The sequence below is a fragment of the Pristiophorus japonicus genome, chromosome 4 (genome assembly GCF_044704955.1).
Source record: "Pristiophorus japonicus isolate sPriJap1 chromosome 4, sPriJap1.hap1, whole genome shotgun sequence".
Classification (NCBI taxonomy): domain Eukaryota; kingdom Metazoa; phylum Chordata; class Chondrichthyes; family Pristiophoridae; genus Pristiophorus; species Pristiophorus japonicus.
The window spans coordinates 315,275,343-315,302,377 of NC_091980.1; the positions used below are offsets into that span (position 1 = coordinate 315,275,343).

General features: G+C 46.2%; 2 protein-coding genes and 1 pseudogene across 8 annotated transcripts in view; 1 reads left to right on the plus strand and 2 right to left on the minus strand.

Annotated features, from left to right (window-relative positions):
* Positions 1–25,840, minus strand: part of LOC139263517 (autophagy-related protein 2 homolog B-like) — a 135,902-nt gene extending 110,062 nt beyond the window's left edge. For all 7 annotated transcript variants that reach the window (XR_011593159.1, XM_070879726.1, XM_070879725.1 and 4 more), the window contains exons 1-4: positions 25,498–25,840; positions 16,541–16,703; positions 8,887–9,039; positions 8,017–8,119 (exon numbers count right to left, since the gene is read on the minus strand). Coding sequence is in view for 6 of the 7 variants with exons in the window: in XM_070879726.1 (XP_070735827.1) it covers positions 8,017–8,119; positions 8,887–9,039; positions 16,541–16,703; positions 25,498–25,659 (581 nt within the window). In the remaining variant the exon portion in view is untranslated. The remainder of the gene's footprint in view (positions 1–8,016; positions 8,120–8,886; positions 9,040–16,540; positions 16,704–25,497) is intronic.
* LOC139263638 (U2 spliceosomal RNA) lies at positions 15,464–15,701 on the minus strand (annotated as a pseudogene).
* A 956-nt stretch (positions 25,841–26,796) lies between the features above and the next one.
* The window catches only part of gskip (gsk3b interacting protein), a 34,994-nt gene continuing 34,755 nt past the window's right edge, over positions 26,797–27,035 (plus strand). The window contains exon 1 of the mRNA XM_070879727.1: positions 26,797–26,964. The gene's annotated coding sequence lies outside the window, so the exon portion shown is untranslated. The remainder of the gene's footprint in view (positions 26,965–27,035) is intronic.

A 27,035-nucleotide genomic window follows, 5' to 3' on the forward strand; every position in this document is an offset into this window, starting at 1 on the left:
GGCTCACCACCACTTTCTCAAGGGGCAATTAGGGATGGGCAATAAATGCCGGCCTTGCCAGTCACACCCACATCCCATGAACAAATTTTTTTTAAGTCTGCAGGTGGAATGGGAATGCATAGCCGCAGTCAGCTCAGCCCTACCCATCTACCACTGGATAAAGGCCGAGCTCTGTCAAGCCCATGTGGTTACTGATGTGCAACAACCATCACACGTTAAAAAAATCCACACACAGGCATCTTCCACCCCTTCAATTGGAGTTCAGGACTGGAATATCGGTCCTTCATTGAAACACTTGTGAACTCATGGTACCAGATGGGATGCATCCCAGGATGCTGAGGGAATTGAGGGCAGAAATCGCGGAGGTCCTGGCCACAATCTTCCAATCCTCCTTAGTGACAGGAAACAGAGAGTAATGGTGAACGGTTGTTTTTCGGACTGGAGGAAGGTACACAGTGGTGTTCCCCAGGGGTCGGTACTGGGACCACTGCCTTTCTTGATATATATTAATAATTTGGATGTGAATGTACAGGGCACAATTTCAAAATTTGCAGATGACACAAAACTTGAAAGTATAGTGAACAGCGAGGAGCAGAAAAATACTCCTGGAAATAGTGGAGAACCAAGGGTCTAGTGAGAATGTGGAACAGAGAGAAATTAGTATTGGTAAAAAAAATAGTCCTGGAGAAATTAATGGGACTGAAAGCCGATAAATCCCCTGGACCTGATGGTCGACATCCTAGGGTTTCGAAAGAGGTGGCTCTCGAAATAGTAGATGCATTGGTTGTCATCTTGCAAAATTCAATAGATTTTAGAATGGTTCCTGTAGATTGGAAGGTATCTAATGTAACCCCACTATTTAAGAAAGGAGGGAGAGAGAAAACAGGAACTACAGACCGGTTAGCCTGACATCCGTCATAGGAAAAATGTTCGAGTCTATTATTAAGGACTTGATAACAGGGCACTTAGAAAATAATGGAGCAGGAGGGTGAACAGCCAGTTGTGGTGGTGCATATCGGTACCAACGATACAGGTAAAAAACAGGATGAGGTCCTACAAGCTGAATTTAGGGAGCTAGGAGTTAAATTCAAAAGCAGGACCTCGAAGATAGTAATCTCAGGATTGCTACCAGTGCCACGTGCTAGTCAGATAGAAATAGCAGGGTAGCTAAGATGAATACGTGGCTTGAGGAGTGGTGCAGGAGGGAGGGATTCAAATTCCTGGGACATTGGAACCGGTTCTGGGGGAGGTGGGACCAGTACAAACCGGACGGTCTGCACCTGGGCAGGACCGGAACCAATGTCCTAGGGGGAGTGTTTGCTAGTGCTGTTGAGGAGGGGTTAAACTAATATGGCAGGTGGATGGGAATCTATGCAGGGAGACAGAGGGAAGTAAAATGGGGCAGAAGCAAAAGATAGAAAGAAGAAAAGTAAAAGTGGAGGGCAGAGAAACCCAACGCAAAAATCAAAAAGGGCCACATTACACCCAAATTCTAAAGGGATAAAGTGTGTTAAAAAGACAAGCCTGAAGGCTCTGTGCCTCAATACGAGGAATATTCGGAATAAGATGGACGAATTAACTGCGCAGACAGCTATTAACAAATATGATATAATTGGGATTACGGAGACATGGCTCCAGGGTGACCAAGGCTGGGAACTAAACATCCAGAGGTATTCAACATTCAGGAAGGATAGACAGAAAGGAAAAGGAGGTGGGGTAGCTTTGCTGGTTAAAGAGGAAATTAATACAATAGTAAGGAGGGACATTAGCTTGGATGATGTGGAATCTGCATGGGTGGAGCTACGGAATACCAAAGGGCAGAAAACGCTAGTGGGAGTTGTGTTCAGACCACTAAACAGTAGTAGTGAGGTTGGGGACAGCATCAAACAAGAAATTAGGGATGCGTTCAATAAAGGTACAGCAGTTATCATGGGCGACTTTAATCTACATATAGATTGGACTGTCCAAACTGCTAGCAGTACGGTGGAGGAAGATTTCCTGGAGTGTATTAGGGATGGTTGTCTCGACCAATATGTCGAGGAACCAACTGGAGAGCAGGCCAACCTCGACTGGGTGATGTGTAATGAGAAAGGATTAATTAACAATCTTGTTGTGCGAGGCCCCTTGGGGAAGAGTGACCATAATATGGTAGAATTCTTCATTAAGATGGAGAGTGACACAGTGAATTCAGAGACTTGGGTCCTGAACTTAAGAAAAGGTAACTTCGATGGTATGAGACGTGAATTGGCTAGAATAGACTGGCAAATGATACTTAAAGGGTTGACGGTGGATAGGCAATGGCAAACATTTAAAGATCACATGGATGAACTTCAACAATTGTACATCCTTGTCTGGAGTAAAAATAAAACGGGGAAGGTGGCTCAACCTTGGCTAACAAGGGAAATTAAGGATAGTGTTAAATCCAAGGAAGAGACATATAAATTGGCCAGAAAAAGCAGCAAACCTGAGGACTGGGAGAAATTTAGAATTCAGGAGGACAAAGGGTTTAATTAGGAGGGGGAAAATAGAGTATGAGAGGAAGCTTGCTGGGAATATAAAAACTGATTGCAAGAGCTTCTATAGATATGTGAAGAGAAAAAGGTCAGTGAAGACTAATGTAGGTCCCTTGCAGTCAGAATCAGGTGAATTTATAATGGGGCACAAAGAAATGGCAGACCAATTGAACAAATACTTTGGTTCTGTCTTCACGAAGGAAGACACAAACAACCTTCCGGAAATACTTGAGGACCGAGGGTCCAGCAAGAAGGAGGAACTGAAGGAAATCATTATTAGTCAGGAAATTGTGTTGAGGAAATTGATGGGATTGAAGACCGATAAATCCCCGGGGCCTGATAGTCTGCAACCCAGAGTACTTAAGGAAGTGGCCCTAGAAATAGTGGATGCATTGGTGATCATTTTCCAACAGTCTATCCACTCTGGATCAGTTCCTATGGACTGGAGGGTAGCTAATGTAACCACTTTTTAAAAAAGGAGGGAGAGAAAACAGGTAATTATAGACCGATTAACCTGACATCGGTGGTGGGGAAAATGTTGTAATCAATTATTAAAGATGAAATATCAGTTGGAAAGCAGTGACAGGATCGGTCCAAGCAGCATGGATTTATGAAAAGAAAATCATGCTTGACAAATCTTCTAGAATTTTTTAAGGCTGTAACTAGTAGAGTGGACAAGGGAGAACCAGTGGATGTGGTGTATTTGGACTTTCAAAAGGCTTTTGACAAGGTCCCACACAAGAGATTGGTGTGCAAAATTAAAGCACATGGTATTGGGGGTAATGTACTGTCGTGGATAGAGAACTGGTTGGCAGACAGGAAGCAAAGAGTAGGAATAAACAGGTCCTTTTCAAAATGGCAGGCAGTGACCAGTGGGGTATCACATGGTTCAGTGCTGGGAACCCAGCTATTTACAATATACATTAATGATTTAGACGAAGGAATTGAATGCAATATCTCCAAGTTTGCAGATGACACTAAGCTGGGTGGCAGTGTGAGCTGTGAGGAGGACGCGAAGAGGCTGCAGGGTGACTTGGTCAGGTTAGGTGAGTGGGAAAATGCATAGCAGATGCAGTATAATGTGGATAAATGTGAGGTTATCCACTTTGATGGCAAAAACACAAAGGCAGAATATTATCTGAATGGCGGCAGATTAGGAAAAGGGGAGGTGCAACGAGACCTGGGTGTCATGGTTCATCAGTCATTGAAAGTTGGCACGCAGGTACAGCAGGCAGTGAAGAAGGCAAATGGCATGTTGGCCTTCATAGTGAGAGGAATTGAGTATAGAGGCAGAGAGGTCTTACTGCAGTTGTACAGGGCCTTGGTGAGGCCACACCTTGAATATTGTGTACAGTTTTGGTCTCCTAATCTTGTTATTGAGGGAGTGCAGCGAAGGTTCACCAAACTGATTCCCGGGATGGCAGGACTGACATATGAGGAGAGACTGGGCCTGTATTCACTGGAGTTTAGGAGAATGAGAGGGGATCTCATAGAAACATATAAAATTCTGACGGGACTGGACAGGTTAGATGCTGGAAGAATGTTCCCGATGTTGGGAAAGTCCAGAACCAGGGGTCACAGTCTAAGGATAAGGGGTAAGCCAGTTAGGACCGAGATGAGGAGAAACTTCTTCACTCAGAGAGTTGTTAACCTGTGGAATTCTCTTGGTCCAGTAGCAAGGCTAACTGGAGACCAGCTCTGCTGCACAGACCGAGCGCCCACACATCACAGTGTAGGCTGGCCCGTGCTGCCTGTAGTCCAGTACCGTGACCACCACACTACCATATACAAGCCCACCAGGGCAAGTCGGGAAACTGAATTCAATAAACTTGGTCAATTTGTACGCTGCCACTGAAACAATAGTAACCATGAGGCTGTTGGACTGTCGCAAATACCCAACTGTTTCACTAAGGTCCTTCAGGGAAGGGAATCTGCCATCCTTACTCGGTTTGGGCTACACATAATTCAAGTCCTGAAATATATAATTAACTGTTCAAAAGAAAGATAAACTTGCAATTATTCAGGGCCTTTCAAAACCTCAGAAGTCCCAAAGTGCTTTACAGCCAATGAAAGTCTTTATAAAGACTAGTTACTGTTGTAATATAGGAAAAGTTGCAGTAAATTTGCACACACCAAAGTCTCACAAACAGCAATAGAATCACAGGGCTGGATTTTCGGCTCCCTTGCGCCTCTGTTAGCGCCCCGGAGAGGCGGTAAAGGGTGTTTCTAGGCGTTATGGCGGGCGTCCAGCTTTTATCGCCTGGCCGGCCAATTCGGCTCATGGTTTGCGGCAGCGCAAAACCTTACCGCCCCGCCCTCTAGTTTCATTGAGATCATGACATCAATCGTCGTGCAACGCTCCGCTCGCACCCCGGATGCAAAATTCGGCCCCAACGCCTCATTAAACACCCGCCCCAGGAAACGTATGGTTTCCAGGGTGCAGCAGGCAGTATTGGCGGCGTATTTAAATGGAGCGAGGAGGGTCCTACATCGCAGGTCACACTGATTGCGCATATCACGCTGCGTGAAGCTCAGACTTGAAAGTGGCAATTTTATTTGCTATTACAGTGCCCTTACACACCAGTGAGAGAATTTAATGGGGGCATTACTAGTTCGCCAGCGTATCGTCAAGCTAGAAGAAGGGCTCTTGGCCATGTCAGTCCACGGATGAGGAGAGGCCAAAGACGCCTGGGGAGGAGGTTTACCCCACACCCATTGTGGTGAGCTGCATGTTGCACAGCTTGGCCACCATGAGGGGCCAGGCATTGCCTGTGGGGATTGCAGGCCCACCTCAGGAGGAGGAGGACGATGAAGAGGAGCCTGGTGCAGGCCCCCATTGGATAGCCCCCCCATCCACGGGGGAGGCAGTGTGGAGATGCTGCCAGACCAACACTCGCTCGTCGCCAGCTCCTAAATGGAGGAAACTGAGGGATGGAGCTAATACTGGACACGCTATCTGCCCCATAAAGGCACATCTCCGGTGAACGTGGGAATGATGCACAAGATACCAATGGCAAAGGATTAAACAGATATTTTACTGCACAAATTAACAAAATCCCCACTACCAAAAGAAAGTCATACTCTAGACAACGTTATGCTGCAGGGCACTGAACAACAATGAAGTGCATTAAATCAAAGAAACTATTTACAAGTGTAATCAACAAAAATCAGGGCATCTGCACAACCTTGTCCTGCACATTATTCTGACTTATTTAACATCGCGATTTTCAGCTGGGGCGCAAAACTTCCTCGTGTAATGCCTGATTTTGTGCCCCCGATCATGGCACTTACTTTTTTGCCGAATTTTGCAGACGAGGGCGCAAACTTTTTCCAGGCAGTAACAGGACCGCCCCGTCACCATTACTGCCCTGAGATCTCAAAAGCCGAAAATCCAGACAGAATCCTAGAATGGTTACAGCACGGAAGGCCATTCGGCCCGTCGGGCCCGTGCCCACTCTCAGCTAGTCCCACTTCCCCGCCCTTTCCCCGTCGTCCTGCAATTTTTTCCCCATCAGATACTTATCCAACTCCCTTTTGAAAGATAAGATTAAGTTTGCCTCCACCATCCTTTCAGGCCGTGCATTCCAGATCCTAACCACTCGCTGCTTAAAAAGGTTTTTTCTTACATTGCCTTTGGTTCTTCTGCCAATCACCTTAAATCTGTGTCCTCTGGTTCTCGACCCTTCCACCAATGGGAACAGTTTCTCTCTATCTACTCTGTCCAGACCCCTCATGATTTTGAACACCTCGATCAAATCTCCTCTCAACCTTCTCTGCTCCAAGGAGAACAACCCCAGCTTCTCCAGTCTATCCACGTCACTGAAGTCCCTCATCCCTGGAACCATTCTTGTAAATCTGTTCTGCTCCCTCTCTAAGGCCTTCACATCCTTCCTAAAGTGCGGTGCCCAGAATAGGACACAATACTCCAGTTGGGGCCAAACCCGTGTTTTATACAAGTTCAGCACAATTTCCACACTTTTGTACTCTTATACCTCTATTTATGAAGCCCAGGATCCCATAAGCCTTTTTAAACTGCTATCTCAACCTGCCCTGCCACCTTGAATGATTTATGCACATATACCCCCAGATCTCTCTGTTCGGGCACCCTCTTTAGGATTGTACCCTTTAGTTTATATGTCCCCTCCTCATTCTTTCTACCAAAATGCACTACATCACATTTTTTGCATTAAATTTCATCTGCCCCGTGACCGCCATTCCACCAGACTGTCTTTGTCTTCCTGAAGTCGATCACTATCCTCCTCACTGTTCACAATATTTCCAAGTTTTGTGTCAACTGCAAAGTTTGAAATTGAGATAAATGATCAGATAATCTATTTTACTGATGTTGGTTGAGGGATAAATATATTACCCAGGACACTAAGGTGTAACTCCCCTGCTCTTCTTTCAAAAAGCGTAATGAGATCTTTTACATCCACCTCAGAGGGCGGATGGGGTATCGGTTTAACATCTCATTCAAAAGACGGCACGCACCTCCAACAGTGCAGCGCTCCCTCAGTACTGCCCCTCCGACAGTACAGAGCTCCCTCAGTACTGACCCTCCGACAATACAGAGCTCCCTCAGTACTGCCCCTCCCACAGTGCAGAGCTCCCTCAGTACTGCTCCTCCGACAGTGCAGCGCTCCCTCAGTACTGACCCTCCGACAGTGCAGAGCTCCCTCAGTACTGACCCTCCGACAGTGCAGAGCTCCCTCAGTACTGCTCCTCCGACAGTGCAGCGCTCCCTCAGTACTGCCCCTCCGACAGTGCGGTGCTCCCTCAGTACTGCCCCTCCGACAGTGCGGTGCTCCCTCAGTACTGCCCCTCCCACAGTGCAGCGCTCCCTCAGTACTGCCCCTCCCACAGTGCAGAGCTCCCTCAGTACTGACCCTCCGACAGTGCAGAGCTCCCTCAGTACTGACCCTCCGACAGTGCAGAGCTCCCTCAGTACTGATCCTCCGACAGTGCAGTGCTCCCTCAGTACTGACCCTCTGACAGTGCAGCACTCACTCAGTACTGATCCTCCGACAGTGCAGCACTCCCTCAGTACTGCCCCTCCGACAGTGCGGTGCTCCCTCAGTACTGCGCTCCCTCAGTACTGCCCCTCCGACAGTGCGGCACTCCCTCAGTACTGCCCCTCCGACAGTGCAGCGCTCCCTCAGTACTGATCCTCCGACAGTACAGAGCTCCCTCACTACTGCCCCTCCGAAAGTGCAGCACTCCCTCAGTACTGACCCTCCGACAGTGCAGCGCTCCCTCAGTACTGGCACTGGGAGTGTCAGACTCGACTTTGAGCTCAAGACTCTGGAATGGGACTCAAACCCACAACATGTTGACTCAGAGGCGTGAGTATTGGCATTGAGCCACTGCCGACAGTCTGAAGTGGCCTAGCAAGCCAGTCATTAGTAAAAACAATTGCTCCTAAGCACAGTAAGAAAAATAGCCAGCAACTCGAGATGGGAGTTAAATGCAGCCATGCCAAGGGGATGAAAGGTACTCGATTTACCTCTGGATACGAATCTCCAGCGCGACCCCAGTTTTTGAATTCTCTGGGACGTGCTCAATCCTGAGAACAGTATCTAGAAATGTAAGCTTGACTCTTCTTAGAACTGAAAACAGAAAAGGACAAAGCAACATGCGTTAGCTTCAGAAGGCAAAGTGTTGGAAACAAATGACTGACTTCAACATAAATAGTGTCTGGAAGCTGCCCTGACAGATCAGCGGGTAAAGGCAGCCAGTGTTTCACCGAGTCTCTGTCGAGTCTATCTGACCTCCGCTCAGGACACAGTAGGAGCACTGGCTTCAATGTTCCTGGGCTGGGAAGTGGAGGGTAGGGTCTGTTTCCCCGTTTCCCTGCAGCGGACAGTGTCTTTAGGAGGGAAAAAATTGGGCGAGAACGTGGAGATGGACAGAGAAACGACGGTTACTGCAACGAGCACAGCGAGAGGAAGGACGCGTCACTATAATGTAATTACTGACACTATTATCCCCCGCCTGAAGTCCTGGACTCAGAGTTACAGTCTCACGGACATTGTCGAGTACTTTGCTCAGATGGCTATCGTTCACGTGCAAGATGCAGCAGGCTTTATGATCATGACCATGCATCACAGTCAAGCCGGATCTCAGCCACACATGTGCACTTTGGAGCAGGCGTCACTGGATCTCGATCAGGAGCGTGAACCCTGGCTGGTCTTTACTCCCCTCTCTCCTGCGGGCAGTTGAGGTTATGTTGTTGCCAGAAACGACAACAGCAGCCAAGCATCAGCTAACTCCGTGCAGGCTGGGGGTTGGACCAGCATCACACCAAATCACAAATAAAAGTTCTCTCTTTAGACAGGAGCTCCCAAGTTAAACATTATTGAATCCAATTACTGACCTGTTTCGATGGTTTCTGCGAACTTCTCGAGGCCTTCAAACGGCTGTGGTCCCTCAGCTTGATCGTCTGTCAATCTCTGGCTCAGGCACTCTTTGGCCAACTGCATGCTGTCCGTCATGAAGCTGGACCAGTACATGGGCTCCGAGCCAGACACTGCCACAAAATAACCGCACGTCAACTCATCATAACAATACAAGCCACTGTAACACTGCCAGTGCTGGAAACACACAGCAATCCAACTGCTTCTCCAATGTCCTTTAGGGAAGAAAACCGTCCTTACCCCGTCTCGGCCTATATGTGACTCCAGTCCCACACCAATGTCGTTGACTCTTAACTGCCCTGTGAAGTGGCTGAGCAAACCCCCTCGATTGTATCAAACCCGCTGCCACTGGTTCAAGGCGGCGGCAGCCTATCATCATCTTCTCAGGGCAACGAAGAATGGGTAATAAGCCCAGTGATATCCACATGCCGTGAATGAATTTTAAAAAGGCCATCAATGCCGACTCTGATGCAGGGTTCCAACCCAGAACATGAACCCGTCTTTTTATTTCCCAGGTGCTGCTGGGCTACAGGACAGTTCCAGCGTTTTCTGATTTTATGACAAGTGGACATTCTATCAACTTACTCCCTTATATCGCATTTAAATAAAAAAGGGGCTGCTGGGCGTGTATTATAGACCCCCAAACAGTGGGAGGGAGATAGAGGAGCAAATATGTGGGCAAATTGCTGTGAAGTCCAAAAACCATAGGGCAGTAATAGTAGGGGATTTCAACTATTCTAATATTGATTGGAACAAATATAGTGTGAAGGGTATAGAGGGTGCGTAATTCTTAAAATGCATTCAAGAGAACCTTTTTAGTCAGTATGTAACAAACCCAACACGGGAGGGGGCAGTCTTGGATTTAGTTTTGGGGAATGAAGCTGGGCAGGTGAAAGGGGTATTAGTGGGAGAGCACTTGGGTGCCAGTGACCATAATTGAGTCAGATTCAAGGTAGTTATGGATCAGGACAAGAACAGACCAGGAATAAAAGTCCCAAATTGGGGAAAAGCTAACTTTGCTAAGAAACATAGAAACATAAAAAATAGGTGCAGGAGTAGGCCATTCGGCCCTTCGAGCCTGCACCGCCATTCAATGAGTTCATGGCTGAACATGCAACTTCAGTAGTCCATTCCTGCTTTCTCGCCATACCCCTTGATCCCCCTAGTAGTAAGGACTACATCTAACTCCTTTTTGAATATATTTAGTGAATTGGCCTCAACAACTTTGTGGTAGAGAATTCCACAGGTTCACCACTCTCTGGGTGAAGAAGTTTCTCCTCATCTCGGTCCTAAATGGCTTACCCCTTATCCTTAGACTGTGACCCCTGGTTCTGGACTTCCCCAACATTGGGAACATCCTTCCTGTATCTAACCTGTCTGAACCCATCAGAATTTTAAACGTTTCTATGAGATGCCCTCTCATTCTTCTGAACTCCAGTGAATACAAGCCCAGTTGATCCAGTCTTTCTTGATATGTCAGTCCCGCCATCCCGGGAATCAGTCTGGTGAACCTTCGCTGCACTCCCTCAATAGCAAGAATGTCCTTCCTCAAGTTAGGAGGCCAAAACTGTACACAATACTCCAGGTGTGGCCTCACCAAGGCCCTGTACAACTGTAGTAACACCTCCCTGCCCCTGTACTCAAATCCCCTTGCTATGAAGGCCAACATGCCATTTGCTTTCTTAACCGCCTGCTGTACCTGCATGCCAACCTTCAATGACTGATGTACCATGATACCCAGGTCTCGTTGCATCTCCCCTTTTCCTAAACTGTCACCATTCAGATAATAGTCTGTCTCTCTGTTTTTACCACCAAAGTGGATAACCTCACATTTATCCACATTATACGAGGAGTGATTTGGCCACAGTGGACTGGAAACAGCTATTTGAAGGTAAATCAGTGTCGGAACAGTGGGAGGCATTCAAGGAGGAGATCCGGAAGACTCAGGCCAAACATGTGCCCTTGAAGAAAAAGAGTGGGAATAACAATTCTAGAGCCCCCTGGATGTCTAGGGACTTACAGGGGAGGATAAAGAAAAAAAGGGAAGCTTATGTCATATACCGACGGCTAAATACTGTAGAATCTCTGGAGGAATATAGAAAGTGCAGAGGTGAAATTAAAAAGGATATTAGGAATGCTAAGAGGCAATGAAAAATTCTTGGCCAGTAAAATTAAGGAAAACCCAAAGATGTTCTATAAATATATTAAGAGCAAGAGGATAACTAAAGAAAGGGTAGGGCCTATTAGAGACCATGAGGGTAATCTTTGGAGGCAGAAGATGTGGGTATGGTTCTTAATGAATACTTTGCGTCTGTTTTCACAAAGGAAAGAGGCAATGCAGATACGGCTATCGAGGAGGAGTGTGAAATTCTGGATGAAATAAACATAGTGAGAGAGGAGGTATCAAGGGGTTTAGCAGCTTTAAAAGTAGATAAATCCTCAGTTCTGGGTGAAATGCATCTCAGGCTGTTGAGCAAAACCAAAGAGGAAATAGCAGAGGCCTTGACCATCATTTTCCAGTCCTCTTTGGAGTCAGGCAGGGTGCCGGAGGGTTAGAGGACTGCTAAGTACCCTTGTTTAAGAAGTGAGAAAGGGATAGGCCGACTAATTATAGGCCTGTCAGCCTAACCTCAGTGGTGGGAAAATTATTGGAAAAATCCTGAAGGACAGGATAAATCTACATTTAGAAAGGCAAGGATTAATCAGGGACAGTCAGCACGGAAGGGAAGATCGTGTTTGACTAACCTGATTGAATTTTTCGAGGAGGTAACCAGGAGGGTCGATGAGGGCAGTGCGTACGATGTAGTGTATGTGGACTTTAGCAAAGCTTTTGATAAGATCCCACATGGCAGACTGGTCACGAAGGTAAAAGCCCATGGGATCCAGGGCAAAGTGGCAGTTGGATCCAAAATTGACTTAGAGGTAGGAAGCAAAGAGTAATGGTTGTAGGATGTTTTTGTGACTGGAAGGATGTTTCCAGTGGGGTCCTGCAGGGCTCAGTACTGGGTCCCTTGCTTTTTGTGGGAAATATCAATGATCTAGATTTGAGTATAGGGGTATGATTAAGAAGTTTGCAGATGACACTAAAATTGGCTGTGTGGTTGATAATGAAGGGGAAAAGTCATGGACTGTAGGAGGATATCAATCTACTGGTTAGGTGGGCAGAACAGTGGCAAATGGAATTTAATTTGGAGAAGTGTGAGGGAATGCACTTGGGGAGGACTAATAAGGGAAGGGTATACACATTAAGCGGTAGGCCACTTAATAGTGTAGATGAACAAAGGGACCTTGGAGTGCTTGTCCACAGATCCCTGAAAGTAGCAGGCCAGGTGGATAAGGTGGTTAAGAAGGCATACAGAATGCTTACCTTTATTGGCCGAGACATAGATTACAAGAGCAGGGAGGTTATGCTTAAATTGTATAATACTCTGGTTAGGCCACAACTGGAGTACAGCGTGCAGTTCTGGTCACCGTATTATAGGAAGGACGTGATTGCCCTAGAGAAGGTGCAGAAGAGATATACGAGGATGCTGCCTGGAATAGAGAATCTTAGCTATGAGGACAGATTGGATAGGCTGGGTTTGGTCTCATTGGAACAGAGGAGGCTGAGAGGAGACCTCGTTGAGGTGTATAACATTTTGAGGGGCTTGGCTATAGTGGATAGCAAGAGCCTATTTCCCTTGGTGATGGGGTCAATTACGAGGGGACATAGTTTTTAAACTGGTTGGTGAAAGGTTTAGAAGTGATTTGAGGGGAAGCTTCACACAGAGGGTTGTGGGGATCTGGAACTCACTGCCTAAAAGGGTGGTAGAGGTAGAAACCCTCACCACATTTAAAAGGTGCTTGGATGGGCACTTGAAGTGCCGTAGCCTGCAGGGTTATGGACCTAGAGCTGATAAGTGGGATTAGACTGGATAACCTCTTGTTGGCTGGCACCGATATGATGGTAAGTACTTCAGGGAATCTAATACGGCCAGTGTGATCCCCTGGACTAGTTTTGATTGCCTGGATGGGTCGGAGAGGAATTTTCCCAGATTTCTTTCCCCAATTGGCCTGGGTTTTTATCTGTTTTTTTGCCTCTGCATGGCTCCAGTTGGGGTGGAGTATAAAATGTTGCGATGCATGGGTTGTTGCGGTTCTGTGGGGCGGACTGGTTGGGCCGGGTGCTCTTTACCGTTCCGCCATTGTTCATAGGTTTATATGTAACCTTCAGGGCTGCTGACCGAGGGCCGTGTGGCTCTTTGTCGGCCGGCGCGGACACGATGGGCCGAAATGGCCTCCTTCTGTGCTGTAAATTTCTGTTTCTATAAATCACTCACGGCTGATCGTCCTTTACAATAAAAATATGTTTTATTTGATTCATTCACAATATGTGGATGTCGTCGGCAAGGCCAGTATTTATTGCTCATCCCTAATTATCCTCCAGAAGGTGGTGGTGAGATGCCTTCTTGAATACAACTGAATGGCTTACTAGGCCATTTCAGAGGGCAGTTAAGAGTCAACCACATTGCTGTGGGTCTGGAGTCACATATAGGAGAGGATTAGGAGAGTTAAGAGGTGGGTTTTAAAGAGGGTCTTCTACTAGGTGGAGAGGGTTAGGGAGGTGGATGAAGGCAAGGCCGCCAATGGTAGGGAAAATGGAGAGAGCGATGCAGAAGAGGCCAGAGTCAGAACAGAATGTTTGGGGAAGGAATGTAGGGCTGGATGAGGTCGCAGAGATAAAAGAGCATCAAGGGCATGGTGGGGATTTAATCACAAGAATGGGAATTTTAACTTGGAGGCGCTGTGAGGATTGGTAACTAAGGTGGGTCAACAAGGATAAGGTGAACGGGACCTGTTGTGGGATAGGACACGGGCAGCAGAATTTTGGATGGGCTTAAGTCTACAGATATGGAAGATGGGAGGCCAGCCATGAGAGCATTGGAATAGTCAAATGGAGAGGGACTAAGACATCATTGAGGGTTTCAGTGGCAGACAGATTGAAGAAAGGGAAGGGGAGGGGTGCAGTGCAATGGAGGTAGAAGTAGCCTGTTTTCCTGATGTAGAGAAGCGGTTGGATACTCAACTCGGGGTGGAACATGACACGACGAGTGTCGCTGGCAAGGCATTTACTGCCCATCCCTCGTTGCCCTCAGAATGTGGTGGTGGGCCGCCTTCTTTGTAGCGGATTCATACAACTGAGTGGCTGGCTAGTCAATGCAGAGGCAGTTACGATTCAACTGGAGAATATGGGACTGGAGTCACAGCTCGGCCTGACAATCGAACATCTTCACGTTTACTGACATTAGATTTTATTTTAAACTGGACTTAAATGTGCAAATTGCCACAGTAGGATTTAAATTCACATTCTGTGGATTATTAGTCCAGTAACATAACCACTACACTACAGCACAGTACCCTCATAGCATTTGATGAAAGAGGGGTCAAAGAATAGATAATTACGGGACTCTGGAGATAAAGGTATTTAAAAATATCTGCCATGGATTTAGAAATCACAGTTAACTGAACCATTTTCAACATTAGAATCCTGGGACATCAACTTCCAGGGCAGGTATAGCACAGGTTAGATACAGAGTAAAGCTCGCTCTACACTGTCCCATCAAACACTCCCAGGGCAAGTATAGCACGAGGTTAGATACAGAGTAAAGCTCCCTCTACACTGTCCCATCAAACACTCCCAGGGCAGGGACAGCACGGGTTAGATACAGAGTAAAGCTCCCTCGACACTGTCCCATCAAACACTCCCAGGGCAGGGACAGCACGGGTTAGATACAGAGTAAAGCTCCCTCGACACTGTCCCATCAAACACTCCCAGGGCTGGTACAGCACGGATTAGATACAGAGTAAAGCTCCCTCGACACTGTCCCATCAAACACTCCCAGGGCAGGTACAGCACGGGTTAGATACAGAGTAAAGCTCCCTCTACACTGTCCCATCAAACACTTCCAGGCCAGGTACAGCACGGGTTAGATACAGAGTAAAGCTCTCTCGACACTGTCTCATCAAACACTCCCAGGGCAGGTACAGCACGGGTTAGCTCATAGAATAGAATCATAGAAACTTACAGCAGAGAAAGTGGACATTCGGCCCATCGTACAGGTGCTGGCTCTTTGAAAGAGCAATCGTGCTTTGTCCCACATCCCCGCTTTATGACCAAAACCTTGTAAGTTCCTCATCTTCATTACCTGTCCAACTCATTTTTAAATGTATTCATAGAATCGGTTTCCACCACCTTTTAAAGTAGAGCCTTCCAGATCTCGACAACTCCGAGTGTAAAAAAATGTTTTCTCATCTCCCCTCTAGATCTTTTGCTATTGATTTTCAATCCAAGACCTCTGGTAATTTGACCCACTCGTCAGAGGGAATATTATCAAAACCTCTCATCATCTTGAAAATCTCTATTAGGTCATCTCTTAACCTTTTTTTTTTAAATTCGTAGCCAATCGTTCCAATTCTTTGTCAAATCACAAACGCCAGAGGTCACCTTGCACACATCAAGGATCACTCTGCGCCAATGCTCTTAGCCAAAAGGCCTAGAGCCACTGCACCGTTCCTGGAAGTACTGCGATACCAGGTTCGTGCCATGGAGGTGAATGGGTCAGGCCCCCCACACACCTCCGTGGAGGTGGATGGGTCAATCCACCCCACCCACCTCCTATTTCCAAAAAGCAAGCATATACCTTCCTGATCCAGGGAGAACCACCCTGGGGTCATGGTGGTTACTCCCCTGTCAGGTCAGCTACGCATGATCTTAGCCAAAAGGCCGAGAAGTCTCTTAACCTTCTCTGTTCCAAGGCAAGCAGTCCCAACTTTTCCAAGCTCTCCTTAAAGCTGAAGTCCCTCATTTCTCGTAACATGCTAGTAACCCTCCTCTGTACACTTTCTCAGGCTTTTACATCTTTCCTGAAGTGAGGAGGCACAGGATCTATAGAGAGGGAGAGGAAGCACATTGGATAAGATCGGGATCAGCTGTAATCGAATGTTCCCATTTCCAATGTCTAGGCTCACACATGAAGAACGACCAATTGGAAGACAGCCCAGCAGTCACGAGCGATGGGGACAAAACTGGCAGAAAAAAAATTATATCTCTACAGCATCAGGGTGTCATCCCACTATGTCTTGAGCTGTGAATCCTGAGGCGAGTCATGTATTCACCCTTTAGTTATATCACAAGGCTTTCTATAGTTCAAAACAGAATTTAATGATGGCTGTCAGGGCTTAGTCCTTCAGTTGCCTGAGCCCTAAGTTGTAGAATTCCCTCCCTAAACCTCTCCACCTCTCTCTCTTCATTTAAGACACTTCCTAAATGACCAAGCTTCTGGTTATCTGTCCTAATATCCCCTTATGTGACTAACGCTCCTGTTTTACTGCATCCCAAAGGCGCTATATAAATGCAAGTTGTTGCTACAGGTCAACTGAAAATGCAAAAATTTAAATTGATAGATTTTTGTTAGGCAAGGTATTAAAGGTTATGGACCAAGGCAGGTAGATGATGTTAAAGTTCAGATCAGCTGTAATCTAATTGAATGGCAGAACTGGCTTGAGGGGCTGAATGGCCTCCTCCTGTTCCCATGTTGGTGATGTCCCACTATTGTGAAAAGGATGAACACTCACCTATTCGAGGCCTGGGTCTAAAGACCATCTCCAGTCCCTGCACCTCTACCGCACAGTTCTCTTGCAGGAGCGAAGACCAGGGGATGGAAACAGAAATGTTTTGGATGAATCCTTCGATTATTTCCAAAGGTGCATCAAGTGAATCCAGGATTTCATTCAGTGACTGGAAGCACAAAGATATTAGTTTGAACACTGTTCTCTAGAATACAGTCAAAGAGTTTTCCTGGAAATGTTTGGCACATATTTTATTCACTTTTTTTTTACCACTCTATGAAAATAAATCGTCACTTTCACGACACCATTGTGATGGAAGCAAGTTTCCTCTCATACAAAACTGAAATTTCTGAATTTTATCTATATTAAAAATGGTGAGCGGTCTCAGAATTCCGAAGGTATCGGAACTGTAGGTGGTGCTGTCAGCCTAATGTTACGTGACACATTAACTACAGTGGGCAGGCACCTAACGTTATGTGACAGCCCCTCAATAATCCCAAATAATTCCATCCCAAAAAAATTATAATTGTGATGGCAAAGTCAGAGAAATAGACAAATACATTCCCCTGGTTAAAAAAAGGACAAAGTCAAAATGTGGTACTCCTTAATTACAAGCCAAGCCATGTGATGCTGTGGCCCCAAAATCCCTCAGTGGAGTGAACTGTGGCGGTGGACTCGACAGGTGAATGCAGTCAACTCCAGTCAGAGATACGTAGACAAGACAGTATCAAAAATAAAGGTTTGTGGATCTGGAGGTAACCTTGTATCATGGGTTGGTAATTGGATGGGAGGTGAGAAACAGTTGGATAAAGGGAGCGTTTGATAAGACAGTGTAAACCGACTAAGAATCCGAAAAGGATTGGCAGGTTGGCATGGAATATGGGTTTACTGTAGATTAAATAAAAGAGATGGTGGTCCACAGAACGAGCTAGATTGGCTGAATAGTCTTTTGTCATTCCTACATTCTTACAACATGGCAGGTGTGGGCATTATAACACCCCTCGGTCACAAAAGAATTAAGAGTATACAGCACAGAAACAAGTCATTTGGCCCAGCTGGTCTATGCCAGTGTTTATGTTCCACAGAAGCCTCTTCATCTCACCCTATCAACAAAATCTTCTTTTCCTTTCTCCCTCATATGCTTATGTCATCATCATAGACGGTCCCTCGAACGAGGATGACTTGCTTCCACAAGTTCACAGGTATTTCAATGAAGGACCCGATGTTCCAGTCCTGAACTCCAATTGAGGGGGTGGAAGATGCCTGTGCATGAATTTTTTTAATGTGCAGTGACCTTTGCACATCAGCCACCACATAGGCTTGACAGAGCTGGGCCTTTATCCAGTGGCAAGGGTTAACCAGGACGACTGGAGACCTGCTTTGCTGCACAGACTTAGTGGGCTGGCCCGTGCTGCCCCAGGGCCCTCGGCTCTTCTGGGCCCCGTACCCTCATTTGCCGCACCTCCGCCACAATCTCTCGCCGCTCCTCCGCCACAAACATTCACCGCATCTCCACCACGATCTCTCGCCGCTCCTCCGCCATAAACATTCACCACATCTCCATCACGATCTCTCGCCGCTCCTCCGCCAAACATGCACCTCACCTCCACTGCGATCTCACACCCCTCCTCCGCCACAATTTCTCGCTGCTCCTCCACCACAAAAACAATCACTGCTCCTCCGCCACAGACAATCAACACACCTCCGCCACGATCTCTCACCGCTTATGTAGCATCCACTTAAATACATCTGTGTTGCTCACCTCAACCACTCCCTGTGGTAACAAGTTCCACATTCTCACCACTCTCTGGGTAAAGAAGTTTCTCCTGAATTCCCTATTGGATTTCTTGGTGACTATCTTATATTTATGGCCTCTAGTTTAGGAAGAGGAAGATCAGCCTGGGCTCCTGTTCCTGGTCACTAACCTGTGAATCATGCTGGACTAGTTACGTGTGAAGTTATTGGTGGAGGTCAGGTTAGGGTTTGGCTCCCATTGGGACAATGGCCTGCTGGAAACTCACATTCTAGGCTCACACGTGCCGATTGGCCAGTTGTGCCATTTATATAACGCTCTTATTGAATGCATCAGACAGCTTATAAAGGACAAGGTTGGACACTGAGCAGGAGCTAAGAATGGGGGGAGGGGGCAGAGAAGACACAGGTCAAAGTTTTTTTAAGGAGCTTTTCAAAAACAAGGGGGAAAAGTAGCAAAGCAGTATTTTTGGAAGAGAGTTCCAGAAGGCAGCAAGAGCTTTGTTTTAAAATCAGGTTAAGATGGGCTGGAAATTAATGAACAAACTATTGACAGAAAATGGTAGGTAGGCTGGTATGTTTGACTGGCGACGGTTCCCCAGATCGGCAGCGGCAAGGTAGTGAAGGCATACAGAAACAAGAATGAGGATCTTGAAATGAATTCATTAGGTCACAGATCACCAGAGGAGCTGGGGAAGGAAGTGTGTGCCAGACTGGATGGACCACAGGGTTGTGAATAAGCAGAAGTAGATACAGAAGCTAGCAAAAAATATAAAAACAGACAGAAAGAGTTTCTACAGGTATATAAAAAGCAACAGAGTGGTTAAAGTAAATGTTGGTCCCCTGGAGGATGAGACTGGGGAATTAATAATGGGGAACAGGGAAATGGCAGAGACTTGGAACAAATATTTTGTATCGGTCTTCACGGTAGGAGACACTAAAAACATCCCAATAGGGGCTAATCAAGGGGCTATAGGGAGGGAGGAACTTAATACAATCACTAATGAAATAGTACTAGGTAAAATAATGGGACTAAAGGCAGTCAAGTCCCCTGGACCTGATGGCCTTCATCCTAGGGTCTTAAAAGAAGTGGATTCCCTGGATTCTGGGGCGGTCCCAGTAGATTGGAAAACCGCAAATGAAACACCTCTATTTAAAAAAGGAGGCAGACAGAAAGCAGGAAACTATAGAGCAGTTCGCCAAACATCTGACATTGGGACAATAAGAACATAAGAACATAAGAATTAGGAACAGGAGTAGGCCATCTAGCCCCTCGAGCCTGCTCCGCCATTCAATAAGATCATGGCTGATCTGGCCGTGGACTCAGCTCCACTTACCCGCCCGCTCCCCGTAACCCTCAATTCCCTTATTGGTTAAAAACCTATCTATCTGTGACTTGAATACATTCAATGAGCTAGCCTCAACTGCTTCCTTGGGCAGAGAATTCCACAGATTCACAACCCTCTGGGAGAAGAAATTCCTTCTCAACTCGGTTTGAAATTGGCTCCCCCGTATTTTGAGGCTGTGCCCCCTAGTTCTAGTCTCCCCTACCAGTGGAAACAACCTCTCTGCCTCTATCTTGTCTATCCCTTTCATGATTTTAAATGTTTCTAATAAGATCACCCCTCATCCTTCTGAACTCCAACGAGTAAGGACCCAGTCTACTCAATCTATCATCACAAGGTAACCCCCTCATCTCCGGAATCAGCCGAGTGAATCGTCTCTGTACCCGCTCCAAAGCCAGTATATCCTTCCTTAAGTAAGGTGACCAAAACTGCATGCAGTACTTCAGGTGCGGCCTCACCAATACCCTATACAGTTGCAGCAGGACCTCCCTGCTTTTGTACTCCATCCCTCTCGCAATGAAGGCCAACATTCCATTCACCTTCCTGATTACCTGCTGCACCTACAAACTAACTTTTTTTTTGGGATTCATGCACAAGGAGGTGTCCACCGGTACGCTCGCGGCCTTCCGCGAGAGGTGGGCACCGGAGGGACTGGAGTGCATCATCACGCCCGGCAACCAAATTTTAATTTGATTTTACGTTTTAAAGTTTAATTTGTTTCAATTGCCGGTGCTTTTAGTGTCCCCCTCCCCTTTTATAGGGGGCACTGGAAAAAATTTGATTTTAGCGCCCCAAAAAAAACCCAAAAAAAAGAAGAAAAAAAGGGGCCTTGTAAATGTCTGCTGTGTCATCCAGGGCGGGTGGCACGGTTTACTGTTTTTTTGTTCACAGATAAACTCAAAAAGAGTTTCATGCACAAGGACCCCCAGGTCCCTCTGCACCGCAGCATGTTGTAATTTCTCCCCATTCAAATAATATTCCCTTTTACTGTTTTTTTTCCCCCAAGGTTGATGACCTCACACTTTCTGACATTGTATTCCATCTGCCAAACCTTCGCCCATTCGCTTAACCTATCCAAATCTCTTTGCAGCCTCTCTGTGTCCTCTACACAACCCGCTTTCCCACTAATCTTAGTGCCATCTGCAAATTTTGTTACACTACACTCTGTCCCCTCTTCCAGGTCATCTATGTATATTGTAAACAGTTGTGGTCCCAACACCGATCCCTGTGGCACACCACTAACCACCGATTTCCAACCCGAAAAGGACCCATTTATCCCGACTCTCTGCTTTCTGTTCGCCAGCCAATTCTCTATCCATGCTAATACATTTCCTCTGACTCCACGTACCTCTATCTTCTGCAGTAACCTTTTGTGTGGCACCTTATCGAATGCCTTTTGGAAATCAAAATACACCACATTCATCGGTACACCTCTATCCACCAAGCTCGTTATATCCTCAAAGAATTCCAGTAAATTCGTTAAACATGATTTCCCCTTCATGAATCCATGCTGCATCTGCTCGATTGCACTATTCCTATCTAGATGTCCCGCTATTTCTTCCTTAATGATAGTTTCAAGCATTTTCCCCACTACAGATGTTAAACTAACCGGCCTATAGTTACCTGCCTTTTGTCTGTCCCCTTTTTTAAACAGAGGCGTTACATTAGCTGCTTTCCAATCCACTGGTACCTCCCCAGAGTCCAGAGAATTTTGGTAGATTATAACGAATGCATCTGCTATAACTTCCGCCATCGCTTTTAATACCCTGGGATGCATTTCATCAGGACCAGGGGACTTGTCTACCTTGAGTCCCATTAGCCTGTCCAGCACTACCCCCCTAGTGATAGTGATTGTCTCAAGGTCCTCCCTTCCCATATTCCCGTGACCAGCAATTTTTGGCATGGTTTTTGTGTCTTCCACTGTGAAGACCGAAGCAAAATAATTGTTTAAGGTCTCAGCCATTTCCACATTTCCCATTATTAAATCCCCCTTCTCATCTTGTAAGGGACCAACATTTACTTTAGTCACTCTCTTCCGTTTTATATATCGGTAAAAGCTTTAACTATCTGTTTTTAAGTTTTGCGCAAGTTTACTTTCGTAATCTATCTTTCCTTTCTTTATTGCTTTCTTAAGTCATTCTTTGCTGTCGTTTAAAATTTTCCCAATTTTCTAGTTTCCCACTAACCTTGGCCACCTTATACGCATTGGTTTTTAATTTGATACTCTCCTTTATTTCCTTGGTTATCCACGGCTGGTTATCCCTTCTCTTACCGCCCTTCTTTTTCACTGGAATATATTTTTGTTGCGCACTATGAAAGAGCTCCTTAAAAGTCCTCCACTGTTCCTCAATTGTGTCACCGTTTAGTCTGTGTTTCCAGTCTACTTTAGCCAACTCTGCCCTCATCCCACTGTAGTCCCCTTTGTTTAAGCATAGTACACTCGTTTCTGACACAACTTCCTCACCCTCAATCTGTATTACAAATTCAACCATACTGTGATCAATCATTCCGAGAGGATCTTTTACTAGGAGATCGTTTATTTTTCCTGTCTCATTACACAGGACCAGATCTAAGATCGCTTGCTCCCTTGTAGGTTCTGTTACATACTGTTCTAAGAAACAATCCCGTATGCATTCTATGAATTCCTCCTCCAGGCTACCCCGTGCGATTTGAGTTGACCAATCGATATGTAGGTTAAAATCCCCCATGACTACTGCCGTTCCTTTTTCACATGCCTCCATTATTCCCTTGATTATTGCCCGCCCCACCATGAAGTTATTAGTTGGGGGCCTATAAACTACGCCCACCAGTGACTTTTTCCCCTTACTATCTCTAATCTCCACCCACAATGATTCAACATTTTGTTCATTCGAGCCAATATCGTCTCTCACAACTGCCCTGATATCATCCTTTATTAACAGAGCTACCCCACCTCCTTTCCCTTCTTGTCTATCTTTCTGAATCGTCAGATACCCCTGTATGTTTAATTCCCAGTCTTGGCCACCATGCAACCACGTTTCTGTAATGGCCACCAAATCATACCCATTTGTAATGATTTGTGCCGTCAACTCATTTACTTTATTTCGAATGCTGCGTGCATTTAGGTAGAGTGTTTTAATCCTAGTTTTTAAACCATGATTTTTAGTTTTGACCCCTCCTGCAGCCCCTTTATATTCAGTGGCCCTTTTTGTTTTTTGCCTTGGGTTTCTCTGCCCTCCACTTTTACTCATCTCCTTTCTGTCTTTGTTGGAGTCCATTATTAAGGAAGCAGTAGCGGGACATTTGAAAAAGCATAATTCAATCAAGCAGAGTCAGCATGGTTTTATGAAAGGGAAATCATGTTTGACAAATTTTCTAGAGTTCTTTGAGGATGTAACGAGCAGGGTGGATAAGGGGGAAACCAGTAGATGTGATAAATTTGGATTTCTAGAAGGCATTCGATAAGGTAGAAACGTAGAAAATAGGTGCAGGAGTAGGCCATTCGGCCCTTCGAGCCTGCACCACCATTCAATATGATCATGGCTGATCATGCAACTTCAGTACCCCATTCCTGCCTTCTCTCCATACCCCCGTAAGGGCCACATCTAACTCCCTCTTGAATACATCCAATGAACTGGCATCAACAACTTTCTGTGGTAGAGAATTCTACAGGTTCACCACTGTCTGGGTGAAAAAGTTTCTCCTCATCTCGGTCCTATATGGCTTACCCCTTATCCTTAAGACTGTGATCCCTGGTTCTGGACTTTCCCAACATCGGGAATATTCTTCCTGCATCTAACCTGTCTAGTCCCGTCATAATTTTATATGTTTCTATGAGATCCCCTCTCATTTTTCTAAATTCAAGTGAGTATAAGCCTAGCCGATCCAGTCTTTCTTCATATGTCAGTCCTGCCATCCCGGGAATTAGTCTGGTGAACCTTCGCTGCCACATAAAAGGTTACTGCACAAGGTAAAAGCTCATGGGGTGGGGGTAATATAGTAGCTTGGCTAGCGGATTGGCTAACTGAAAACAGAGAGTCAGAATAAATGGGTAATTTTCCGGTTGTCAAACGGTGACTAGTGAGATGGCCACAGGGATTGGTGCTGGGGCCTCAACTATTTACAATTTATATTAATGACTTGGATGAAGGGATCGAGTGTAATGTAGCCAAGTTTGCCAATGATACAAAGCAAATTATGAAAGCAAATTATGAGGAGGATACAAAAAATCTTCAAAGGGATATAGACAGGCTAAGTGAGTAGGCAAACAGTTGGCAGATGGAGTACAATGTGGGAAAGTGTGAGGTTATCCACTTTGGCAGGAAAAATAAAAAAGCAAATGATTTAAATGGAGATAAATTACAAAAAGCTGCAGTACAGAGGGACCTGGGGGTCCTGGTGCATGAAACACAAAAAGTTAGTATGCAGGTACAGCAAGTAATCAGGAAGGCAAATGGAATGTTGGCCTTTATTGCAAGGGGGATAGAGTATAAAAGCAGAGAAGTCCTGCTGCAGCCGTACATGGTATTGGTGAAGCCACACCGAGAGTACTGCATACAGTTTTGGTCTCCTTATTTAAGGATATACTTGCATTGGAGGCTGTTCAGAGAAGGTTCACTAGGTTGATTCCTGAGATGAAATGGTTGACTTATGAGGAAAGTTTGAGTAGGTTGGGTCTATACTCATTGGAGTTTAGAAGAATGAGAGGTGATCTTATTGAAACATATAAGATACTGAGGGGGCTTGAGAAGGTAGATGCAGAGAGGATGCTTCCCCTCGTGGGGGAATCTAGAACTAGAGGGCACAGTTTAAGAATAAGGGGTCGCCCATTTAAAACTGAGATGAGGAGGAATTTCTTCTCTCAGAGGGTTGTAAATCTGTGGAATTCTCTGCCCCAGAGAGTTGTGGAAGCTGAGTCATTGAACCTTTTTAAGGTGGAGATAGATAGATTTTTGAACGATAAGGGAGTGAAGGGTTATGGGGAGCGGGCAGGGAAGTGGAGCTGAGCCCAAGACCAGATCAGCCATGATCGTATTAAATGGCAGAGCAGGCTCGAGAGGCCAAATGGCCTACTCCTGCTCCTATTTCTTATGTTCTTGAGTCCGTCGATGATAAATTATGAGGATAGGACTAATTTTGCAAAGACCTCATAACCTGTTCAGAATACTGAATGTGATTCCATTTGCAGTTCGATAACCTGTATCACTATGCAATTGTCCCTTTTCAAAGGAATTTTCACCCTTTGTCTGTAAACCAATATTGTCATAGATTCTGCTATTCGAATGAAGCCATGGCTCACTGGGTTGTACTCTCACCTGAGAAGGTCATGGGTTCAAGTCTTACTCCAGAGACTTGAGCACATAATCTACGCTGACTCTTCAATGCAGCAATGTCAGAGGTGACGCCTTTCGAATGAGACATTAACCCGAGGCCCTGTCTGCTCTCTCAGGTGGACATAAAAAGATCCCATTGCCACAATTCTCAAGGGAGTTGTCCCAGTGTCCTGTCCAATATTCATCCCTCAACAAACATCACCAAAACAGATTATCCAGTGATTAATTTCACTGCTGTTTGTGGGTGCAGTTCCTACATTACAACAGCGACTACACTTCAAAAGTACTTCATTGGCTGTATAATGTTTTGGATTGTCCCAACGTTGTGAAAGGTGTTATAGAAATGCAAGTCTTTCTTTAATCACTGCTACACCTCATTAATATATGCACCATTTTGCTGCAAGATGCTTACTCATCCATGCAAGGGAGCCATGCCAACATTCCGTGGCATGCTCCAGGCCCCCATCTGGTTAACTCGTACTAACAGCAAGCTTTGCTGCCACTCTGCTGCTGTTATTTCTGTCTCTGGATATTGGGTGACTCAATCCCTTACCGATTTGTCCAGTGGAACTTGAGTGAGGGAGCCTGTTCCCTGGTAGAGATCCACGCTGAGCTGCTCCAGACTCAACTTCTCCTCCAGAAAGTGGTCCAGGTATCGGTGCAGCAGATACCTGCATGCCCGCTTCTTAATCGACTCAGAGAATGGCCAAGGCATCTTGACTTCAACCCATAAACTGTTGGTGCCCTGTCAGAATCACCCTGGTCCCAGTAAATAATACCCGACAGCTACCCCTACCCCTAGCCCTGATGGGAGACCTGCTGTCCCTTCCCTCTCGCCTCCACTGCTTTGCCTTTTCCCTCTTATGTGATTTTATTAATATATCTCCATTCCATATTTTACAATATGCACACAGCCTTCACCCCCCGCCCCCCACCTCTTACCCCGGTTGCACACTTGTGTTTTCACACACTCCTTGCACCCAGATATAGAACTCTCCTGCTTCACCCGCGATAGTTACACTCCCACCCACAATGGCCCACCCCTGCCATTTACCCCCTCACCCACGCTTACACTCAGTATTTACCCTCTTTCCCCTAGTTTTTTTTAGTATTTACTCGCTTTCTATGATTTCCCCCCAGTATTTACCCACTTTCTCAATAGTTACCCTTCGCCCCCAGCATTTACCCCTTCTTCCTGAGTCATTACCCCTTTGCCTCAATATATATGTATTGGCCTGTATTATACCATTCCGAGGTCTTTCCCCTCAATTTGCCCCGTGTCACTCCCTCAATATTTACCCTCTCCCTCAACTATTACCTCTTCTTCCTCAATATTTACCCTCTCCCTCAACTATTACCTCTTCTTCCTCAATATTTACCCTCTCCCTCAACTATTACCTCTTCTTCCTCAATATTTACCCTCTCCCTCAACTATTACCTCTTCTTCCTCAATATTCACCCTCTCCCTCAACTATTACCTCTTCTTCCTCAATATTTACCCTCTCCCTCAATTATTACCCCATCGCCCTCAATATTTACCCTCAGTATTGACCCCGATCTACAGTCCCAGTCACAGACGGAGAAAGCTCCCTCCTCACTCGCGGTGTCAGAAGATACGATGGGCAGGGGCTCGCCGAGCAGCAGCAGGCCGGCCTTGTCTCTCTCGCTCTCCCCCTCTCTCTGTCTCTCTGTCTCTGTCTGTTTACACCGCCTGGGCCTCACTCAGTGGCTGACGTCGCTCCGCGCATCACCCCGCTGACAACGCGCCGCCATCTTTGAGACTGGCACCGCGGGTCTCTGCCCGTCACAAAGATGGCGGCCAGGCCCGCCCCGCCCGCCCAGGCTCTCCGCGTGCCCAGTGACGCCATGACGTCGGGTGGACGGACGGCACCGGCAGGCGGAGAGCTCGCGCGCAACCGCTGACTTATTTTAATTCTTTTTAGACGTTCATTTTAATTTAAATTTTCGGCGTCTTTCTCTCGGAGGGCTGATCTGTTGACGATCCCCGAGGTTTTCTGAGGTAAAGTGGGTGAGACGGTGTCCTGATTGCCCGGGTTTAGGGAGGCCCAGGCCGGGCGCTCGACAAACTTC